Source organism: Muscardinus avellanarius, assembly GCF_963383645.1.
Source record: "Muscardinus avellanarius genome assembly, chromosome: 12".
In the NCBI taxonomy this organism is placed as follows: domain Eukaryota; kingdom Metazoa; phylum Chordata; class Mammalia; order Rodentia; family Gliridae; genus Muscardinus; species Muscardinus avellanarius.
The window spans coordinates 94800591-94819023 of record NC_137798.1 but is presented as its reverse complement, the minus strand read 5'-3'; the positions used below and the strand labels follow the sequence as shown (position 1 = coordinate 94819023).

General features: G+C 48.5%; 1 protein-coding gene across 1 annotated transcript in view; it reads right to left on the bottom strand.

Moving 5' to 3' along the window:
- The window catches only part of DGLUCY (D-glutamate cyclase), a gene marked incomplete at its 3' end in the record, with an annotated part of 61196 nt that overhangs the window by 16567 nt on the left and 26196 nt on the right, over positions 1 to 18433 (bottom strand). Inside the window, exons 7-9 of the mRNA XM_080707189.1 lie at positions 14007 to 14267; positions 7155 to 7254; positions 2862 to 3010 (exon numbers count right to left, since the gene is read on the bottom strand). Of these exons, the coding sequence (XP_080563315.1) occupies positions 2862 to 3010; positions 7155 to 7254; positions 14007 to 14267 (510 nt within the window). The remainder of the gene's footprint in view (positions 1 to 2861; positions 3011 to 7154; positions 7255 to 14006; positions 14268 to 18433) is intronic.

Genomic DNA, 18433 nt, shown 5'->3' with positions numbered 1-18433 from the left:
GGAGATGTTGAGTCCCCGCCAGGTCTTCTAGAAACTTCTCTAGTTAGAAATGAGTCCAATTTTGAACTCACCCGAGTGTGGGCACGTCCCCTATTCGGGCCACCTTCTCCAGTCGCAGGTGGCGCGCCCTCTCTGTGAGTGGTGCTGGGCCCACGGGAGCCGGGTGTGTGACACTCAGGAACTCCCCTTGGGTGTCTTCTCCTCACTGGGCTCTACTAGTGTGACCAGACATTTCACTGGTGGAAGTGAACTACTCTTCTTAAAAGGATTCTGCTTCAAGACTGTGAAATGTGCAGTTCTAACCTACCCCAAAGGGGTGCCTGGTCAACCTGTGAAGTCCCCGACCAGACATGCTCCAGGAGGCCTGGTTAGCATGTGAAAGAGAACTCAGAGCCTGTGTGCTGGTCTGTAATCCCAGTGCTTGAGAGGCAGAGACAGGAGTACCGCAGGTTCCTGGCCAGCCTCAGCACTTTACCAAGGCCCTCTGCAACTTAGTGAGACCCTATTTCAAAATCAAAAGTAAAATAAAGTTGTAGGGGTGTAGCTCAGAGGTAGAATGCTGTTGAGTTCAAAACAAAACAAATTAAAGAGAGAGAGAGAGAGAGAGAGAGAGAGAGAGAGAGAGAGAGAGAGAGATCAGTCCAGAGCCCTGTCTGATAACCAGTGTCAGAGGACTTGATACTTAGCATAATAAATGGTGCTAGAATACTTAAGTGTTAGGCATAATTTCATTCGTTGGTGAAATGGTGTTTAATAGAAAGTTTCACTAAAAATAATTAACACGCACTTTCACCCTTGCAGAAACAAAATTTTTTAAAAACATGGCAATCTCCACAGTCCTTGGGGGATACTCTAAGCCTATAAGACACTATTTGGTCTTGTGTCTGGTACTTTTGGAGAAGTCTATAGACCGGGCATGATGTGCCTACAGACCCGCTCTGAGGCAGCAGGATCAGCCTGGGCAATAGCAGAACTGCCTCAGTAACCTTTCATGAAAGGCATAAATCCCTGTGCTCCAGGGACAGACCAGGCCCCCCGCAGGATGGGGGAGTCACCGCATTTGAATCTGCTTCTATTAGACCTCGGGATGTGTACAACTCTGCCAGAGGCTCACGTTCATTGAAGGGTCGTGGAGACAGGAGCCAGAGCTGACCCATCTCAAGCACCGGAGACCAGGCTCGGCCCAAAGAATGAGAACAATGACCAAATGCCTTCCGTTCACACCCTGATGATTCTTTCTCAGAACAGTTTTCTAGACCAACAGCAGCCCGTGAAGGACAGAGAGTTGAACTTCCAGGTGTGGAAGTTCCCAGGGGTCTTCTAAGGGGGTAGTTTGGAGCCATGAAAGAACAGCTCCCCCTGCTTCCTCTGGGATCTTGGGCTGTCACCGAACTGGCTGAGGTTCATTCAGTGGGGGATGAGAGGGGTGTTCCAGCAGCTCCTTCTCCACCCTGGGAAGGTCCCCCACAGGTCTGGTGTCCTCTGTCTTCCCGGCCTCAAGTGACAGGTGCATGTGCCATTCCCACAGCCTCTTCTGGGAAAGGGGAGATTTGCAGACGGCTTTCTAATCAGCCCTGGAGGCTTTCATGGTCTGTCAAAACCTCAAAAGTCAAAGGAGACTAATGAATCTGGGAAACACTCTATTGTTTGGGTGGAGAGAGTAAACAGACCCAGAAAGACAGACAAGCCTTAATTACCCCAAGGCCCCGGAGACCTACCCTCAGAGGGAGGAAAGAGGGTTCTCCTGGGGGGCTACTAAACCTTCTGGAAATTCACAAACACAATGCGATTCCAAAACAGTTTAGGGCCCCAGGAGCCTGGACTCTCAGAATTCTACCAGCAGTAATAATTAGCTACGCAACCTCACGATGCCTCCTGGGACCCATTTTTGGAAGGTATGCTGTCTTCTGGCCTTAGAGGATTGTTTTATTTTTGTGGTTTATTTCGTTTTTGTTTTGTTTTGTTTTGTTGGTACTGGGATCAAACCTGAGGGCACTCTACCTCTGAGCTCTACCCCCAGCCCTTTTACTTTTTTATTTTGGAAGAGGGTCTCTCTGGGTTGCTGAGGCTGGCCTCAAGCCTGTGATTCTTCTGCTTAGCCTCTTCCCACACCACCAAGGACTGCACCACCACACCTGGCTTTACGATGGTTTTAAGAGGCTTAATGCAATGGCTGTGAAACCTTTTAGAAAACTGTAAAGTTCTGTGCAAATACTAGTTATCACATAATTGCATTTTTTTGTGTGTGGTACTAGGGATGGAACCTAGGGGCATTCTACCTCCGAGCTATACCCCTAGCCCTATTTTTTATTCTTTATTGTGAAACAGGGTCTCACTGAGTTGCAGAGGGCCTCACTAAGTAGACTGACTGCGAACCACCATTCTCCTGTATTAGCTTCCCAAATGCTGGGATTGCAAGCGTGGGCTACCATGTCCAGCTACATACCTGCATTATTAACAATGGTTATACTACACTCATCATCCATTTGCTAATCAGTAAATTAATGTGTCTTATAAAATCACATGCTCCATCCTATGGGACCAAATTAATATGCTGTGTCTTTATTTATTATTGCTATTATTTTATTATTATTTTGTACTTACTTTTATTATCGATTTTGTTACTTTAGGGTCTGAAAAAGAGATCCGCTCTGTAAGCATCAATTCCCTTTCTTGCTGTGGGGATGTCGCGTTCTATATGGCAATTTATAGTGTCTTCAATGATCATAAAAAACCCATAATAAGCCCATAATAAACAAGAACGTCTGGGATGGACAGCAGTGGTGCCCGCCAGCTCCTTCCTGCCCTGAGCCCAATACTCAGCTGACGTGTCCCTGGAATCCTGAGCACCGCCTGCTTACCAGTTGATGAGATTCCAGGAATCCTCTGGGCTGCGAGGAACAGGTCGTCGATGGGGTCCACTAAGTGCTTGACGTTCATTTTCCTCGAATTGTAGTAATTGCCGTCAGCAGCTCTTCCGGAGCGCTCGATGGCCACCAAGTGGTCAAATCTGCCGGGAAGCAAGGGTGGTGGTCCTCAGGGGAGTACGCCACCCTCTTGGTGTGTATGTGTGAAGGACCCCTGGTGCTTTCTTGGACCCCACCATCCCCAGGAACCCGGCTGAACACCTGCTCAGTGTGGCCTCTGCTGGGGCTGGGCTGTCACGTCGGACTGTTAGCAATGGCCTCATTGGGTCAAAGGCCTGGGAGTGGGAGGCCAGTGGTTAGGGGGCTGGGGCGACCCAGCTGGCCACATGCCTGTCCCCAGCAGTGCCGGCTCAGGGCCCTGAGCAAGGGCTGCTACTGGCCGCTACTGCCCCCTGCTGGGGCTCACTCACTTTACAGACGTGAAACAAAAGGATTTGAAATAGAAACTAAGGAATCAAACAGAGGATGAACTTCTTTAGAGAGAAAGTGATGGAGAAATCAGGGGCACGGGTGGTGTGACACTCAGGTGACAGCTGAGCCCTGGCATCCAGGTCCCTTCCAGGTCCTGCTGACCTGTCCAAAGTTGTGCAACCTTTCTCTTTTTCTTTCTTTGCTTTTTCTTTTTTTATTTTTGTGATGGGTATCGAACCCAGGGACATTCTACATTTATGCCCTCAGCTCTATTTTATTTTTTATTTGAAAACAAGGTCTCACTAAGTTGCTGAAAATCATGCTTAGTTGCTGAGACTGGCCTCAAACCTGGAATTTTCCTGTCTCAGCCCCCTCCCCCCCACCACCGGTGTTCTGGGATCACAAGCATGTGCCACTGTGCCTGACTGTTTGCACAACCTTCTAACCCTTATCTGCATCTGCGGGGTGGGTGGTAGTAGCACTGCTCTCATCCAGCACTGAAAGGGTTAAAGGAGGAACACACACACACACACACACACACACACACACACACACCAATAAGAGGCTCTTGTCGCAGAGCCCACCGACTGGGGGCTTGGTAAGAGCCCGCCGACTGGGGGCTTGGTAAGAGCCAGCCAGGGCTGCGGTTGGTCTTACTTTGGGCAGAAACTTTGTTTGGAGAATCCAGTTGAAGAAGATGAAATTTACTTTTGCATCTCTCTAAATACCCCCAGGATAGTTTTTCAAAATCTCAAGTCTGTTATCAAAAGAGTATGGCCTGAAAAATTAAAAACAGAAATACCGTATGATCCAGCAATCGCACTTCTGGGATTAGTTTTATTACTGAAGAATTGAAAGGGGGGGTCTTGAAGAGATATTTGCATATCCATGTTCTCAGCAGAATTATTCACAATAGGCACAGGTGGAAGCAGCCCACTGAACCCACTGCGGAACAAGTGGGTAAACATGTACTGGACAATTATTCAGCCTTAAAAGGAAGGAAACGCATACACACGCTACAACCTGGCTGAACTTGAAAACATAATGCTGGGTGAAATAAGCTGGTCACAGCCGGGCGTGGTGGCGCACGCTTGTAATCCCAGCATTCGGGAGGCTGAGACAGGAGGATCGAGGTTCAAGGACAGCCTCAGCTACTTAGTGAGACCCTTTGCAACTCAGTGAGACCCTGTTTCAAAATAAAGAATAAAAAAAAATAGGGCTGGGGGTGTCACTTGGAGGTAGAATGCCTCTGGGTTCGCTGGTAGAATGCCTCTGGGTTCGCTGGGCGTGGCGGCGCACGCTTGTAATCCCCACACTTGGGAGGCAGAGACAGGAGGATGGCGCAGTTTCAAAGCCAGCCGCGCGTGCTGGCTTAAGAGACCCTGTTTCCAAATAAAAATGTAAAAATAGGTCTGGGAGTGTAGCCCGGAGGTAGAAGGGCTTCCAGGAACCTCAGTACCCCCCCCCCAAAAAAAAAGAATGCCTCTGGGTTCCATTCCCAGTACCAAATAAATAAATAAATAAATAAGCTAGTCACAAAAAGATATTGTCAGAAAGTAGAATCGTGGTTGCCAAGGCCTGGGAGCAGGGGCATTGGGAGTTAGTGTTTAACTCCCAGCTTGTAAAAGCTGTTTTATAGCAGAATCTCCATGGCTGTGCACATCCTTTGGTGACGGGGACTGTGGACCATCACTCATGCTGGAGAGGGTGGGCCACTGAGCAGGTCTTCAGTGCACTCCCGCTACTGCCCTGCAGGGCGTGGCAGTCACTGAGAGCAGAATCGACAGGAGGAAGGAGCTTTGACCCTTCATCTCCTTTAGACCAGACTCGGTGGTCATGAAGAAGTTGTTAGAACAAGAGCTGCCAAGCTAGGCGTGGTGGCGCACGCTTGTAATTCTCGTACTCGGGAGGCTGAGACAGGAGGATCACAGGTTCCAGCAAGTGAAGCCTCAGCTACTTAGTGAGGCCCTCTGTAAGGTGACATCTTTTTTCTTTTCTTTCTTTTTTTTTCCCCCATGGTGCTGGAGGTTGAACCCAGAGGCATTCTACCTTCAAGCTATACCCCAGCCCGATTTTTATTTCTTATTTAGAAACAGGGTCTCACTAGGTTGATGAAAGTCTCATTACTTGCTGAGGCTTTCCTTGAGCTTGCAATCCTGTCTCAGTCTCCCAAGTACAGGGCTTACAAGCATGTGCACCATGCCCTCTGTGAGCCTCTGTTTCTAAATAAAAAATAAAATAGGGTAGGGGGTATACACACCTGGGTTAAATCCCCAGCATCACACACACACACACACACACACACACACACACACACACACACACACGAAAAGTATGAGAACTGCCAAGATCAGCACGTTGCCCCCTGTTCTGGGGAAAGAACTGTTTCTGGACTTGTCCCTTGAGGAGACTTAGCAGCATGTGCTGTGGAGGAGTACTGGTGTTTTAGTCTAGAAGGATCCACTTAGCTGTGGTTGACGGCATTCACACCTGCAAAGCCCGCTAGGTGGGAGGAGCTAACTCCTCCTCCATGGGAAGAGCAGGATCCCCTCTCCCCATAGCAGAGCCGGCCTGCTTTCTCCAGGCTGTGTACTGAGCAGCACCTACAGTACCTGCCAGTGTGCCCCGCCAAGGGGCTTCTAGCTCTCCCATTGAGGAAGACCTCAGTCTGCTTTCCAGATGTTGGAGGAACAGAAAGCCTAGAATGTACTGCATACACTCTTGCAGCTCGTGGCAGCATATCAGATCCTCAGTCTGATGTTCAGCCCTTGCTGACCCAGGATCCTCATTATGAACTCCTAGTTCTACCATTTGAGATGCAATGGAGCCTTGTCCTCAAGGCCCACTGACACTGTGTTTTTACATTCTAAGTAGATATCTATTAGTGGGTTATGAAATAAATTTTCTAGGCCAGATCAGCAGTGTGTGTGTGTGTGTGTGTGTGTGTGTGTGTGTGTGTGTGTGTTTACTGGGATGCATTCTACCTCTGAGCTACACCCCTAGCCCTTTTTATTTTTTTGTTTTCAAACAGGATTTCACTAGGTTGTTGAAAGTCTTGCTCTATTACTGAGGCTGGCCTCAAACCTGTGATCTTCTGATCTCAGTCTCCTAACTATTGTGATTACAAGCATGCTCTACCACATCTGGCCCAGATCAGCATTTTTTTTTTTTATGGTACTGGGGATTGAAACCAGGGGGTTTTACCTCTGAACTACATCTCCAATCCTATTTTATTTTTTATTTTAAAATAAAAAGGGTCTAAGTTGCTGAGGGCCTCACTAATTTGCTGAGGCTACCTATGAACCAGCAATCCTCCTGTTTCAGCCTCCCAAGTACTGGGATTACAGGCGTGTACCCCTATGCTCAGCCCAGATCAACATTTTTTGAAAAATGGAATAGAAAAGACGGGAACAGAAGGAATCATAGTACATTGTATGTAGTCGATCTGAATCTTGAAACACTATAAAGGTCCATGCTGTTTTCTGAAACATCTATTTCCATTTCATTTTGGGCATGTCTGATCATTGCAACTGTGAGTCATGACCTACAGTTTGAGAGATTGCTAGCTTTTTTTTTTTTTAAAGTCTCTTATCTTCTCTCTTCCATTAGAAAGACAAGCCATCTCTCTCTACTGCCCTGGACCTGCTCTCTCCAGAGATGCTCTGTGAAGCCCCAGCACACGGTGAGACACCCCAGCCTCTTGCTAGCACGGCCCAGCGGAACCCCTGTCTCTCTCAGGGACTGGGATGTGCAGACGCTCTGCTGGTAGCTTTAAGAGCACCCCCGTGTACTTCACCTGGGATGGGATATACGTACCGAGGTGACTCGGGGTCCCCATCTTTGCACAGAAATGCTTGAGCTGCGTCCACTGATCCACCCTGGTAAGTTAATATTGGGATCTGTGTTTTCAGAACACCTTGAAAAAAAAAGCAAAGGGCGGACACGGCAGTCAGCCCTGGTGTTGTGGTTTGGAAGCTCACCTTTACTTTTTAGAATCTCCTCTGTGGGTCGTCATGGCTGGCGTTGAACAACAACCCTCTGTGAGCCACTCAGGTCAGCCAAGGTGGCACCAAGGGTATTAAGTTTACTTTCAGTCCTGAATAGGCTCAGGGCTTTAGGGCAGACCAGCCTGTGTGTGTGTGTGTGTGTGTGTGTGTGTGTGTGTGTGTGTGTGCGCATGCGTGCTACCTGATGCTGTGTGAACAGAGGGTCCCTGCTGGCCGCTGTTGCCAAGGGTGCCGGGTACGCGTCCCCGTGCCCATGGAGACCACGTGCCAGCCCTCTGCTGAGCACGCCACAGGCACATTGCCATTTAATCTTCACAGTTCTGTTCCATAAAACCATTGTCATTCTCATTTTAAGGGAGAGGAAAACTGAGCCTTAGAGACGCTAAATAACTTGGGCAAAAGCAAGCGTTTCCAAATCAGTGTTCGGACTCCAGTTCTCAGCCCTAATCCTCACCTGTCCCGCTCTCCCCTGCCTCACTGCACACCTTCAGGGAAGGTCAAGGACCCCCGAGGGGAAGCCCCAGAGCCTGGGCCCTGGCTGAGGGGATCTGACTCTTAAAAATAGCACTTTTGGCCCGGGATGGCGGTCCACATCTGTAATCCAAGTACTTGGGAGGCTGAGACAGGAGGATGGCAGGTTTGAAGCTGGCCTCAGCAACTTAGCGAGACTCTGTCCAAATAAAAAATAAAATAGGGGCTAGAGGTTGGCTTGGAGGTAGAATGCCCCTAGGTTCAATCTCCAGCACCACGAAACAATCACTCAAAGAAAGAGAAAGAAAGGAAGGAAGGAAGGAAGGAGGAAAGAAAGAAAGAAACAACCACAGCACTTCTGGCTACCAAAATAAGATAAATTATAGAATATGTAGAAAATAGCCAGGCGTGGTGGCGCATGCTTATAATCCCAGCACTTGGGAGGCTGAGGCAGGATGATGTGGGTTTGAAACCAGCCTTAGCTACTTTGTGAGGCCCTTAGCACTTTAGTGACCCTGTGTCCAAGTAAAAATATAAAATAGGTCTGGGAGTGTAGCCCAGAGGTAGAAAGCCCCTGGGTTCCATCCTCAGCAACACACACACACACACACACACACACACACACACAGACCCTGTTTCCAAGTAAAAATATAAAAAATAGGTCTGGGAGTATAGCCCAGAGGTAGAAGGGCTTCCAGGAACCCCAGTACCACCAAAAAACAAATAAATTAATTAATTAAATAAAATTTTAAAAATAAAGAATAAAGGCCGGGCATGGTGGCACACGCTTGTAATCCCTGTGCTTGGGAGGCGAGACAGGAGGATTGCGCAGGTTTGAAGCCAGCCAGGTTGGCTTAAGAGACAATGTTTCCAAATAAAAAGTATAAAATAGGTCTGGGAGTTTAGCCCGGAAGTAGAAGGGCTTCCAGGAACCCCAGAACCACCAAAAAACAAAATAAAATAAAAAATAAATAAAAATAAAGAATAAAAATCAGGCTGGAGGTGTAGCTCGGAGGTAGAATGCCCCTGGGTTCAGTCTCCAGTAAAACACACACACACACACACACACACACACACACACACACACACACACACACGAGATCATTTTCACTAAAAGGCCAAATTGCTCTTACTTTCTTCATTCTAATGTATCAAAAGTCCTGCAGGGCTGGGCGTGGTGGCGCTGTAATCCCAGCATTTGGGAGGCTGAGACAGGAGGATTATGGTTCAAGGCCAGCCTCAGCTACTACTTAGTGAGGTCCTTTGCAACTCAGTGAGACCCTGTTTCAAAATAAGAATAAAAAATAGGGCTGTGAATGTAGCTCACATGTAGAATGCCACTGAGTTCTATCCCCAGTACTGAAAAAATAAAAGTAAAAATGTCCTGCAAACTCTTGTAGAGCACCCACCCCCGCTTGGCACCCTGTGGCCGAGCGAGCTGCCCGTGGAGCCCAGCCCAGTGTTCCCTGGGGCCGCCAGGCACCCAGCTGCTTCTGGGAAAGTGGTGGCTAAAAATAGCCCCTGCACACTTGTTGGACCAAGACAACAGGCCCCATGGCTTCTGTTGCCTTCCCACCTGCCCCCCACTCCTCCCTCGTCACGAGGGGCCCAGGGTGCAGCTGCGGGTCCTTTGCTCAGTCCCCCTCCTTCCTGATCTCCTCCAGTGTCCTGACTTAGAGGCCCTGAGAGGCCAAAGGCCTCCAGTGTGTCCACGCGCCCAGACAGCTCGCCTCCCGAGCCCGTCTTGTGTGTCTGACTCCTACTCAGCTTCTCCACTTGAGTGTCTAATAAACACTGGGTGTGATAGGTTCCAGCCTGCGCTGGGTAAAATAAATGTCAAATGTGGCAAAATGCAGAGAACACAAATCTGCTCATTTTAACCTTTCTTGGGGAAGCACCGGGGATTGAACCCCGGGGCGCCGTGGCTCTGAGCTGTAGCCCTGGCTTTTTTTTTTTTTGGTGGTACTGGGGTTCCTGGAAGCCCTTCCACCTCAGGGCTACACTCCCAGACCTATTTTTATATTTTCATTTTGGAAACAGGGTCTCCTAAGCCAGCGCGCGGGGCTGGCTTCGAACCTGCACGATCCTCCTGTCTCCGCCTCCCAAGCGCGGGGATTACAAGCGTGCGCCACCACGCCCGGCGAGCCCTGGCCCTTTTTATTTCTTGTTTTGAAACACGGTCTCTCTAGATTGCTGAGAATTTTGCTATATTGCTGATGCTGGCCTTGAACCTACAATCCTCCTGTCTCAGCCTCCCAAGTACTGGGATTACAAGGTGCCACCGCACTCAGCTTAACTGGCTAAGTATACAGTTGAGTGGCGTTAAATGCATTCAGATTGTGCAACTAACAGCACCTCCACCTCCAGGACTCTTTAATCTTTAATCTTCCCGAACTGAAACTCTACATTCATCCAGCAATAATTCCCTTCCTCTCCTCTGCCAAGCCCCTACATCCACCTTCTGTCTCTATGAATAGGACAACTCTAGGAGCCTCATGTAGGTGGAATCATACCATGGTCCTCTTGTGACTGGCTTATTTTCCCTGCCACGATGCCCTCAAGGTTCATACATGTGGCATGTACCAGAATGTCCTCCCTTTTCAAGGCCAAATGATATTTCGCTGCATGTATAGACTCCATTTTGCATATTTATCCATCTGTCTCTGGACACTCAAGTTGTTTCCGTGATTTTGCTACTGAGAACAGTGCTGCTACGAGAAGAGGTGGGTAAGGACCTCTTGAGGACCTGCTCTGACTTTGGGAAGTGACTGCCCAGGAGTGGAATTGCTGAATCCAAAGGTAATACTAAGCCAGGCGTGGTGGCGCACGCTTGCAATCCCAGCACTTGGGAGGCGGAGACCGGAGGATCGTGGTTCGCGGACAGCCTCAGCTGCTTAGTGAGGCCCTCTGCAACTCAGTGAGACCTTGTTTCAAAAACTAAAGAATAAAAATAGGGCAGGGGCTATAGCTCGGAGGTTGAATGCCCCTGGGTTCCATCCCCAGACCCGCAAAAAAAAAAAAAAAGGTGATACTAGTCTTAATTTTTTTTTTTTTTTTTTTTTTTTGGTGGTACTGGGGATAGAATCCAGGGACCTTCTACCTCCAGGCTACACTCCCAGGCCTATTTTATATCTTATTTGGAAACAGGGTCTCTTAAGCCAGCAGAGGCTGGCTTCAAACCTGTGCAATCCTCCTGTCTCAGCCTCCCAAGTGCGGGGATTACAAGCGTACGCCACCACGCCTGGCTAGTCTTAATTTTTAAGCCACTGCCGTACTGTTTTACAGAACATCGGCACAATTTTATAATCCTACTAACAGTGCACTAACGTCAAATCTGGACTCTCTCTCTTTCTCTTTTGGGGTGTGTGTGTGTGTGTGTGTGTGTGTGTGTATGTGTGTGTGTGTGTGTTAAACTGCCAAGACATCCTGCTGCCTCGGCATCTATGTGTTGAAGACCCCACTCCACATAGTAAAACTCGGCAAAAAGCCCCGAGAAAGAGGTATCGTCTCTGGCAAAAAATATCCCCCACTTTAGATATCCTTCATAACTATTATTCTCTTGGTATTCTTTTAACTCTCTACACGAATTGCTCTGATGATGTGAGATCAGAAATTGAGTCCGTGGAAATAAACGTCCTTGGCTTTGCTCAATAGTAAGGAAAAAACTGGCCAGAACTCAGATGCTGTGATAAGCATTCCAGCTGCAGCAATCACAAAGGGTCTCCGATCCTCACTCCTATCACTAGGTTAAGCTATTAACTCCGGTAACCGATAGCTCAGTTTAAGGAAACTTTGTTTACCCTTGAGACCCTGCCTAGAAACTTTGGGTGTGACTTCAAAGCAATTTGACTGAAGGACAGCTTAATTGCCAAAATACAATAGAGCCAAGGAGAAAGATTGTTGACCTTCACGCCCAGTGTGAGCATTCCCCAAAACAGGGAGAATGCCGCATGGCTAGAAATGAAAATGACAAAATAAAGGACAGATATTCTAAATATATATGTATGAAGGAAAGGAAATACCGTAAGAGTAAGAAAGCACTTTTTCATGAAGAAGAGCTTATCATAAGAACGTCCCGACTGGGAAAGAAAGGAATTAGAAAGTTAGAAGCAGGTTGCAGAGGGTTTGTGATAAGGAAATGGATTATTAGAGACCAATAGGCCTTTAATAGGCTTTTTGTCTAAAAAAGAGTGTTCAGCAGTCAAGGAAATACATCTGACAACTAAATCCAAGAACTTCACAGTGTTATTTGTGGTGTCTTATTTGCCAAGCTGTGTTGTGAGTTTTTGTAAGCTTTCAGACTTCAGAAGGCAAGGCGGATGAGATCTGAGAGACGCCCATCGCATCTCCCTGGACGCCACATCTCCCCATGCTTGTCATTTGGATATAGATGGAAACTTCAAAAAAGAAAGCAAAAGAAGATTCCATGAGAAGGCGTATTCTCCAAGCCCTGGGCCTTGGGCGTGCCTGTATTGCCTTTGGAATTTACCTTTGGACCTGCCCTGCTGCGATATCGGAGGAGTTAATCTCCTAAATGCTGGACTAGTCATTTACTTTGTTTATATGTAATTTACTCTTGTTTTGCTGTGATTGCCCCCCTTCCCTTTCCTTTTTCTCCTATTATTAATCTCACTGGTGAAGGGTATAAATTTCTCTGGGTTCCTGTAATAAATTGTCATTGGCTCAAGAAGCCTTTGTCCACCTCAAATTCTTTCCCAAGCGCCGTACCTAAAAACTTAGGGAATTCATAGAGGGGAAAGAATTGCTGCAGATAGCCTTCTGCAGAACTCCGCCTGCCTTTTGCCCCATCTTTCTGAGGATTTGACCGGGAGCTGACAATAACGACCCAACTGAGATTAGTCGGCAACATTAAACCAGGGATTCTCTGCCACTGAGCCATACCCCAGCCCTTTTAATTTTATTTATTTACATTTATTAATTTAATTTAATTTAGTATTTGTTCTACCTCTGAGCCACACTCCCAACCCTTTTTATTTTTTATTTTGAAACAGGGTGTTGCTAAGTTGCTAAGACTGGCCTCGAACTTGTAGCCCTCCTGTCTCAGCCTCCACAGTACTGGGATTACAGGCATGCACCACCACGCCCGGCATGTACCACATGCTTTTAAAACGTGTTGTAGTGTGCGCCATACTCCAATACAGCACGTGCTCCGTGAGGGCAAGGCCGTCGTGAGTTTTGCTCATGGCTGGGCCACAAGAGCCACACGGTGCCAACACATCGTAGGTGTTCAATAAACACTTGTTGCCTGAGATGGAGTCTGCCTATGCTGATACAGCCTTTTTGGAACTGTCAACATAATGGGTGCTTAAGGCTGGCCATACTGGGGTTGAAGCACTTCTTAAAAGTGAGAAAGAAAACACATTCTCTGAAGAATGCATTTTTCGTGGTGCTGGGGATTGAACCCAGGAGAATTCTACCTCCAAGCTGTACCCCCCTCCCCATCCTTTTTATTGTTTGGAAATAGGGTCTTGATAAGTTGCTCAAGCTGGCCTCAAACCCGTGATCCCTCTGTGTCTCTACCTCCCAAGTGCCGGGATTATATGCATGCGCCAACCAGGTCCAGCAAGAGGGAGACAGATAGGTAGGGAAGTGGGCTGGTTTCACCAGCTTCCAGCTTCTGCCTGGGGAGCCCTTCCTGCAAGTGGGAGGAGGGTGCTGAGCAGGCTGCACACTGCCCAGCCCCTCCTGGCAAACTGACCTCAGGGCCGCTGTCTCCAACACCTGTGGTCTACCAGCCATGGAGATGGCTGCAGGTGTGCCCCTGCCCATCTGGACTGGGTGGCATGCTGCTGTCTGCATCTATCCACCTCTTGACTCCCCAACTCCAGTGGCCCAGGGCTGTGCTGGGTTGCTGACAGTACTTTGCTGCCCTGGGTGGGCAGTGGGTACACAGGAGGGACCATGGGCTTTGCAGCCGGGCAGACCTGAGCTTCAATTCCAGCTCACCCTTCCTGCCTGGGCAGATTGCCTGGACCTCTGGGAACCTCCGGCTCTTTCTCTATGACATGGGCATGATGTTGTTTATGGCAAGGGGTTTTGCTGAGCTCTGCTGAGGGCACAGCCCTGTACCTGGCGGCCAGGCAGAAGCGCCACACGCTCTGATTCCCTCCAGCCCCCTCCCACAAAGGCCTTGGGGGGGGGAACGGACTGAGCCCGTGTCGCTGCTCACCCTGCTCGATGGCGTCCTCCACAAGCTTTGTATGTAAGCTCAAGGCTCTCTGGTCGACGACCATGGAGGCCTGCTTCCCCAGGGCCTGAAGGAGGGCGGCCAGAGCGATGGCTCCTGGGGGGCCATCCGTCTCCTCCGGGGGCTCATGGTTGAAATGTGTGGGGAAGCCGGTGGTGATCAGCACTGAGTGGGCGTGGGACAGCGCCAGCGCGGCCTTCACCAGCTCATCTTGACGGAACAGGTGCTTGATCCCGCGGTTACCTGGAATCACAAAACAGAGTCATGTGTTTAAAGTGGGAATGGCCGGGTGTGGTGGCGCACGCTTGTAATCCCCGCGCTTGGGAGGCAGAGACAGGAGGATCGCGCAGGTTCGAAGCATGCCACGCGCGCTGGCTTAGGAGACCCTGTTTCCAAATAAAAATGTAAAAATAGGTCTGGGAGTGTAGCCCGGAGGTAGAAGGCTTCCAGGAACCCCAGTTCCACCAAAAAATAAATAAATAAATAAATAAATAAAGTGGGGATGGGTGCTAGGAGTAGTTTGGGCTTTTTGATTGTCTGTCTTTCTTTCTTTCTCTCTCTTTCTTTCTTTCTTTCTTTCTTTCTTTCTTTCTTTCTTAACCAGTCCTGGGAATGGAACCCTAGGCCTTGTGCAATCTAGGCAAGCCCTCTGCCAACGAGCTATATTCCCAGCCCTTCTTACTTTTTATTTTGAAACAGGGTCTCACTAAATTGCCTGGGCTGGCCTTGAACTTTCACTCCTTCTGCCCCAGCCTCTCGAGTCACTAAGATTACAGGTGTGCCTGGTCTTTATTTTTTTAATTTTTTATTTTTTTGCAATACTAAGGATTGAACCCAGGGATCTTCTACCTCCGAGCTATACCCCTAGCCCTATTTTATTCTTCATCTTGAAACAAAGTCTCTCTAGTTTTTTCTTTTTTAAAAATAAGTCAATTGGAGCTGGGCGTGGTGGTGCATGCTTATAATCCCAGCATTTGGGAGGCTGAGACGGGAGGATCGCAGTTCACGGCCAGCTTCAGCTGCTTAGGGAGGCTCTCTGCCTCTCAGTGATACCCTGTTTCAAAGTACAGAATAAAAAATAGGGCTGGGGGTATAGCTTGGAGGTAGAATGCCCCTAAGTTCAATCCCCAGTACTGCAGAGAGAGAGAGAGAGAGAGAGAGAGAGAGAGAGAGAGAGAGAAAGAGAGAGAGAGAGAAAGAAAGAAACAGAAGTCAATTGGAGGAGCTAGGCATGATGGTGAATGCCTGTCATCCTAGTTCTTGGGAGGCCGAGACAGGAGAAATGCAGGTTCGAGGTTAGAATGTGATAACTTAGCAAGATCCTGTTTCAGAATAGAAAGTAATAAGGGCGGAGGGTGTAGCTCAGAGGTACAGGTAACCTGGGTTCAATCCCCAGGACCACCCCAAACAACCACAATACAAGGAGTCAATTGGAAGGATGTGGCAGAGACTGACTTGTTCACCAGAACGTATTCTCGTCCTCCCACCCCAGCAGTGAAGGGTTACCAGGCAACTGGCTGAACGTGAGTACACAGGGATGTGATGGCGCTGCCTCTGGCCTGGCCCTGAGATTCCTCTGAGCCTTTCCAAGCTCTTCCCTTTTCTTGGAGGGGGAGTGCTGACCACTGGAGCCCCATCTCATGATGTGATGCCAGAGTGACTGGGTGGAACAGAAAAAGGTCCCTGGAAGAGCCGCCCTGGCTCACTACGCAAGGGAGGCATAAACTTCCACTGTACTTGAGCAAAGTATAGCGGGCTTGCTTGTTACAGCAGTTTGGCAAACCCTGACAGATACATGAATATAGAAGGAGGAAGATACATAGTACTGTATACACTGGGGAGTTTCCAAAATAAGACCCAAGCCCAGGACTTGGGTGGGAGTATGCCAGAGAGAGGTGACCCCAGAAAATTCATAAGAAAGTGGGGGAGAGGGAGAGACACTATAGGATTGTGGTGAGCAGGTTGACTCCCAGGGCAATTGGAGCTCCGACCTGCTTGAGGTCTTCTAAGCAACTGTAGGTCACACCCTCAGAAGTGTCCTTCCACTGGGCGCGGTGGCACACGCTTGTAATCCCAGCATTCGGGGTGGAGGAGGCCGGAGGATTGAGGTTCCCGTACAGGCTCGGCTACTTGGCGAGGCCCTTCACAATTCAGTGAGACCCCGGCTGCAGCTTGAGTCACAGGTGGCTGTGGGACATGAATGATGCCGAGGTGTGTGGACAGAGGAATAGTCCCAGATTTGAATCTGGAGGATTGTTTGTTTGTTTGTTTGTTTATTTGCGGTACTGGGGATGGAACCCAGCAACATTCTACCTCCAAGCTACACTCCCAGCCCTATTTTTTATTCTTTATTTTGAAACAGGTTCTCACTGAGCTGCAAAGAGCCTCAGTAAGTAGCTGAGGCTGTTCACGAACCACGATCCTCCTGTCTCAGCCTCCCGAATGCTGAGGTTACAAGCGTGGGCCCCCCACGCCCAGCTGGGTTTTTGTTTTAGATTCCCCAGGAATCTGTATTTGTACGGGAGACAGCAACCTACTTCTAGCATCCAGCACCCCTAGTAAACAATCAAGGGTTACGGACACAAATTTGGTGGTAAGGATGTACACTCTGCAGCATTATCTGTGGGGTCAAATAGTTATTCATGTAACGGGATTCCACGCAGGCATTAAAAGAGAGGCTGCAGAAGACTGCTCATGGCACGGGAAGATGTTCACGGTACGTTAAAGCGAAAAGAGCAAATCCTAAAAGAGTGCCACCGGAGGATTCTGGGACGTCTATGACGTCTCTCCATACATGCAGAAGCTTGAGAGTAAAGGAAGAATCTCTAGAGGAAAAAACTTTAAACTTTCTTTCCATCGACATGAGGCTGCCGATACCGGCTAGTTTCAATGTGATTCCGCTAAGTCTTAGCTTTCGTATATTCTCTGATGCTTCTACAATGAATGTAAAGTATCCTTAGATGGGAGAAGAGTAACAACACCTGAAAGAAAGAAAATGGGATGTCGACTATTTCACAGGGTGTGGCGAGTACTGAGGGGAGAGAGAATCTGCTCAACCGGTAGCCAGATGAACATCTGTGATGATTTTATTTTCGGTGCAAAAATCATTACTATAAAAACCCCTTCACCTTCTGCAGGAACCTCAAAGGCAAGGCAACGTCCTTTTTACATTTTTTGGTACTTGGGATTGAACCCGGTGACGCTTTCCCTCGCAGCGACACCCCCAGCCCTATTTTATGTTTTGTTTTGAAACAAGGTCTAAGTTGCTGAGGGTGTTACTGAGTTGCTCAACCCCGCCATCCTCCTGTCTCAGTCTTCCAAGTACTGAGATTACAGGTGTGCACCCACACCGGCTCATGTCCGTTTAAAAGTGACCGAGTGGCTCTCTTGTGCCCGTGAATAATGTTGGGTGCCCTGTACACTGTCCTTAATCTTACATCAGCTTATTTAATTTAGCAGGAGTCAAAATCATCTATTGTTTTTGAGATTGTGAACAGCCCTTAAGAGATGAAATCGGCACATCCAGACGGTCATAAATCCTCCCTCTCCACCTCCTCTTCCAGCCTCGCTCAGTCTGGAGCACCACCGGCTGGCTCGTGTCTGCCCTTCTCAGAGCACGCCTGGTAAGCAGTGATGCCCTGCGTCTCCAGTAAATTTACTTCCAAGTCCACTTTGTAAATTGTAAGCCAATGGCAGAGTTAATCATTCTCCCTCCCTCACGACCCTGTGCTAAGTGGGAGAGACATCAGCTCGGATCAGAATGTTTGTGAGGGAGAAGACATGGTGGAAATTTTTAAAAATATCCACCTAGAGCTGGGTTTGGTGGTACATGCCTGTTATCCCAGTACTTGGGAGGCTGAGGCAGGAGGATCGCAGGTTCAAGGCCAGCCTCGGCAACTTAGTGAGGCCCTTAGGAATAGAGCAAGACCCTTTTTCCAAATAAAAAATAAACAGGGCTGGGGGTGTAGCTCAGAGGTAGGATGCCCCGGGTTCAATCCCCAGTAACACACATACACACACTCTCTCTCTCTCCTTCCCTCTCCCTCTCTCTCTCTCTCCCTCCCTCCCTCTCCACCCCCATCCAGGGGCTGGGGATGTAGCTGAGTCTAGTATGCCTGAGGTCCTAGACTCGATCCCCAGTACCATGGGGAAAATATCCACCAGAAGATCAACCATGTAAGAGACTATGTCTCCCCTGCCATGGGCCTGTCCAAGAGGCATGTCTGTGGTGAATGCATATCCTGAATTGATTGTGTCTTTGTAAGTAAAGTGCACCAGTACTGGGAATGGCCTAGGAAGATTTGAGAAAGCTATGATCATTAATATATTTCAAAAATTGGGTGAGGGGTAAATCTCTGCAAGGACTTGGTTTCTGCCTAAAAGCAGGCAACTATTCCAATGTAAATTAA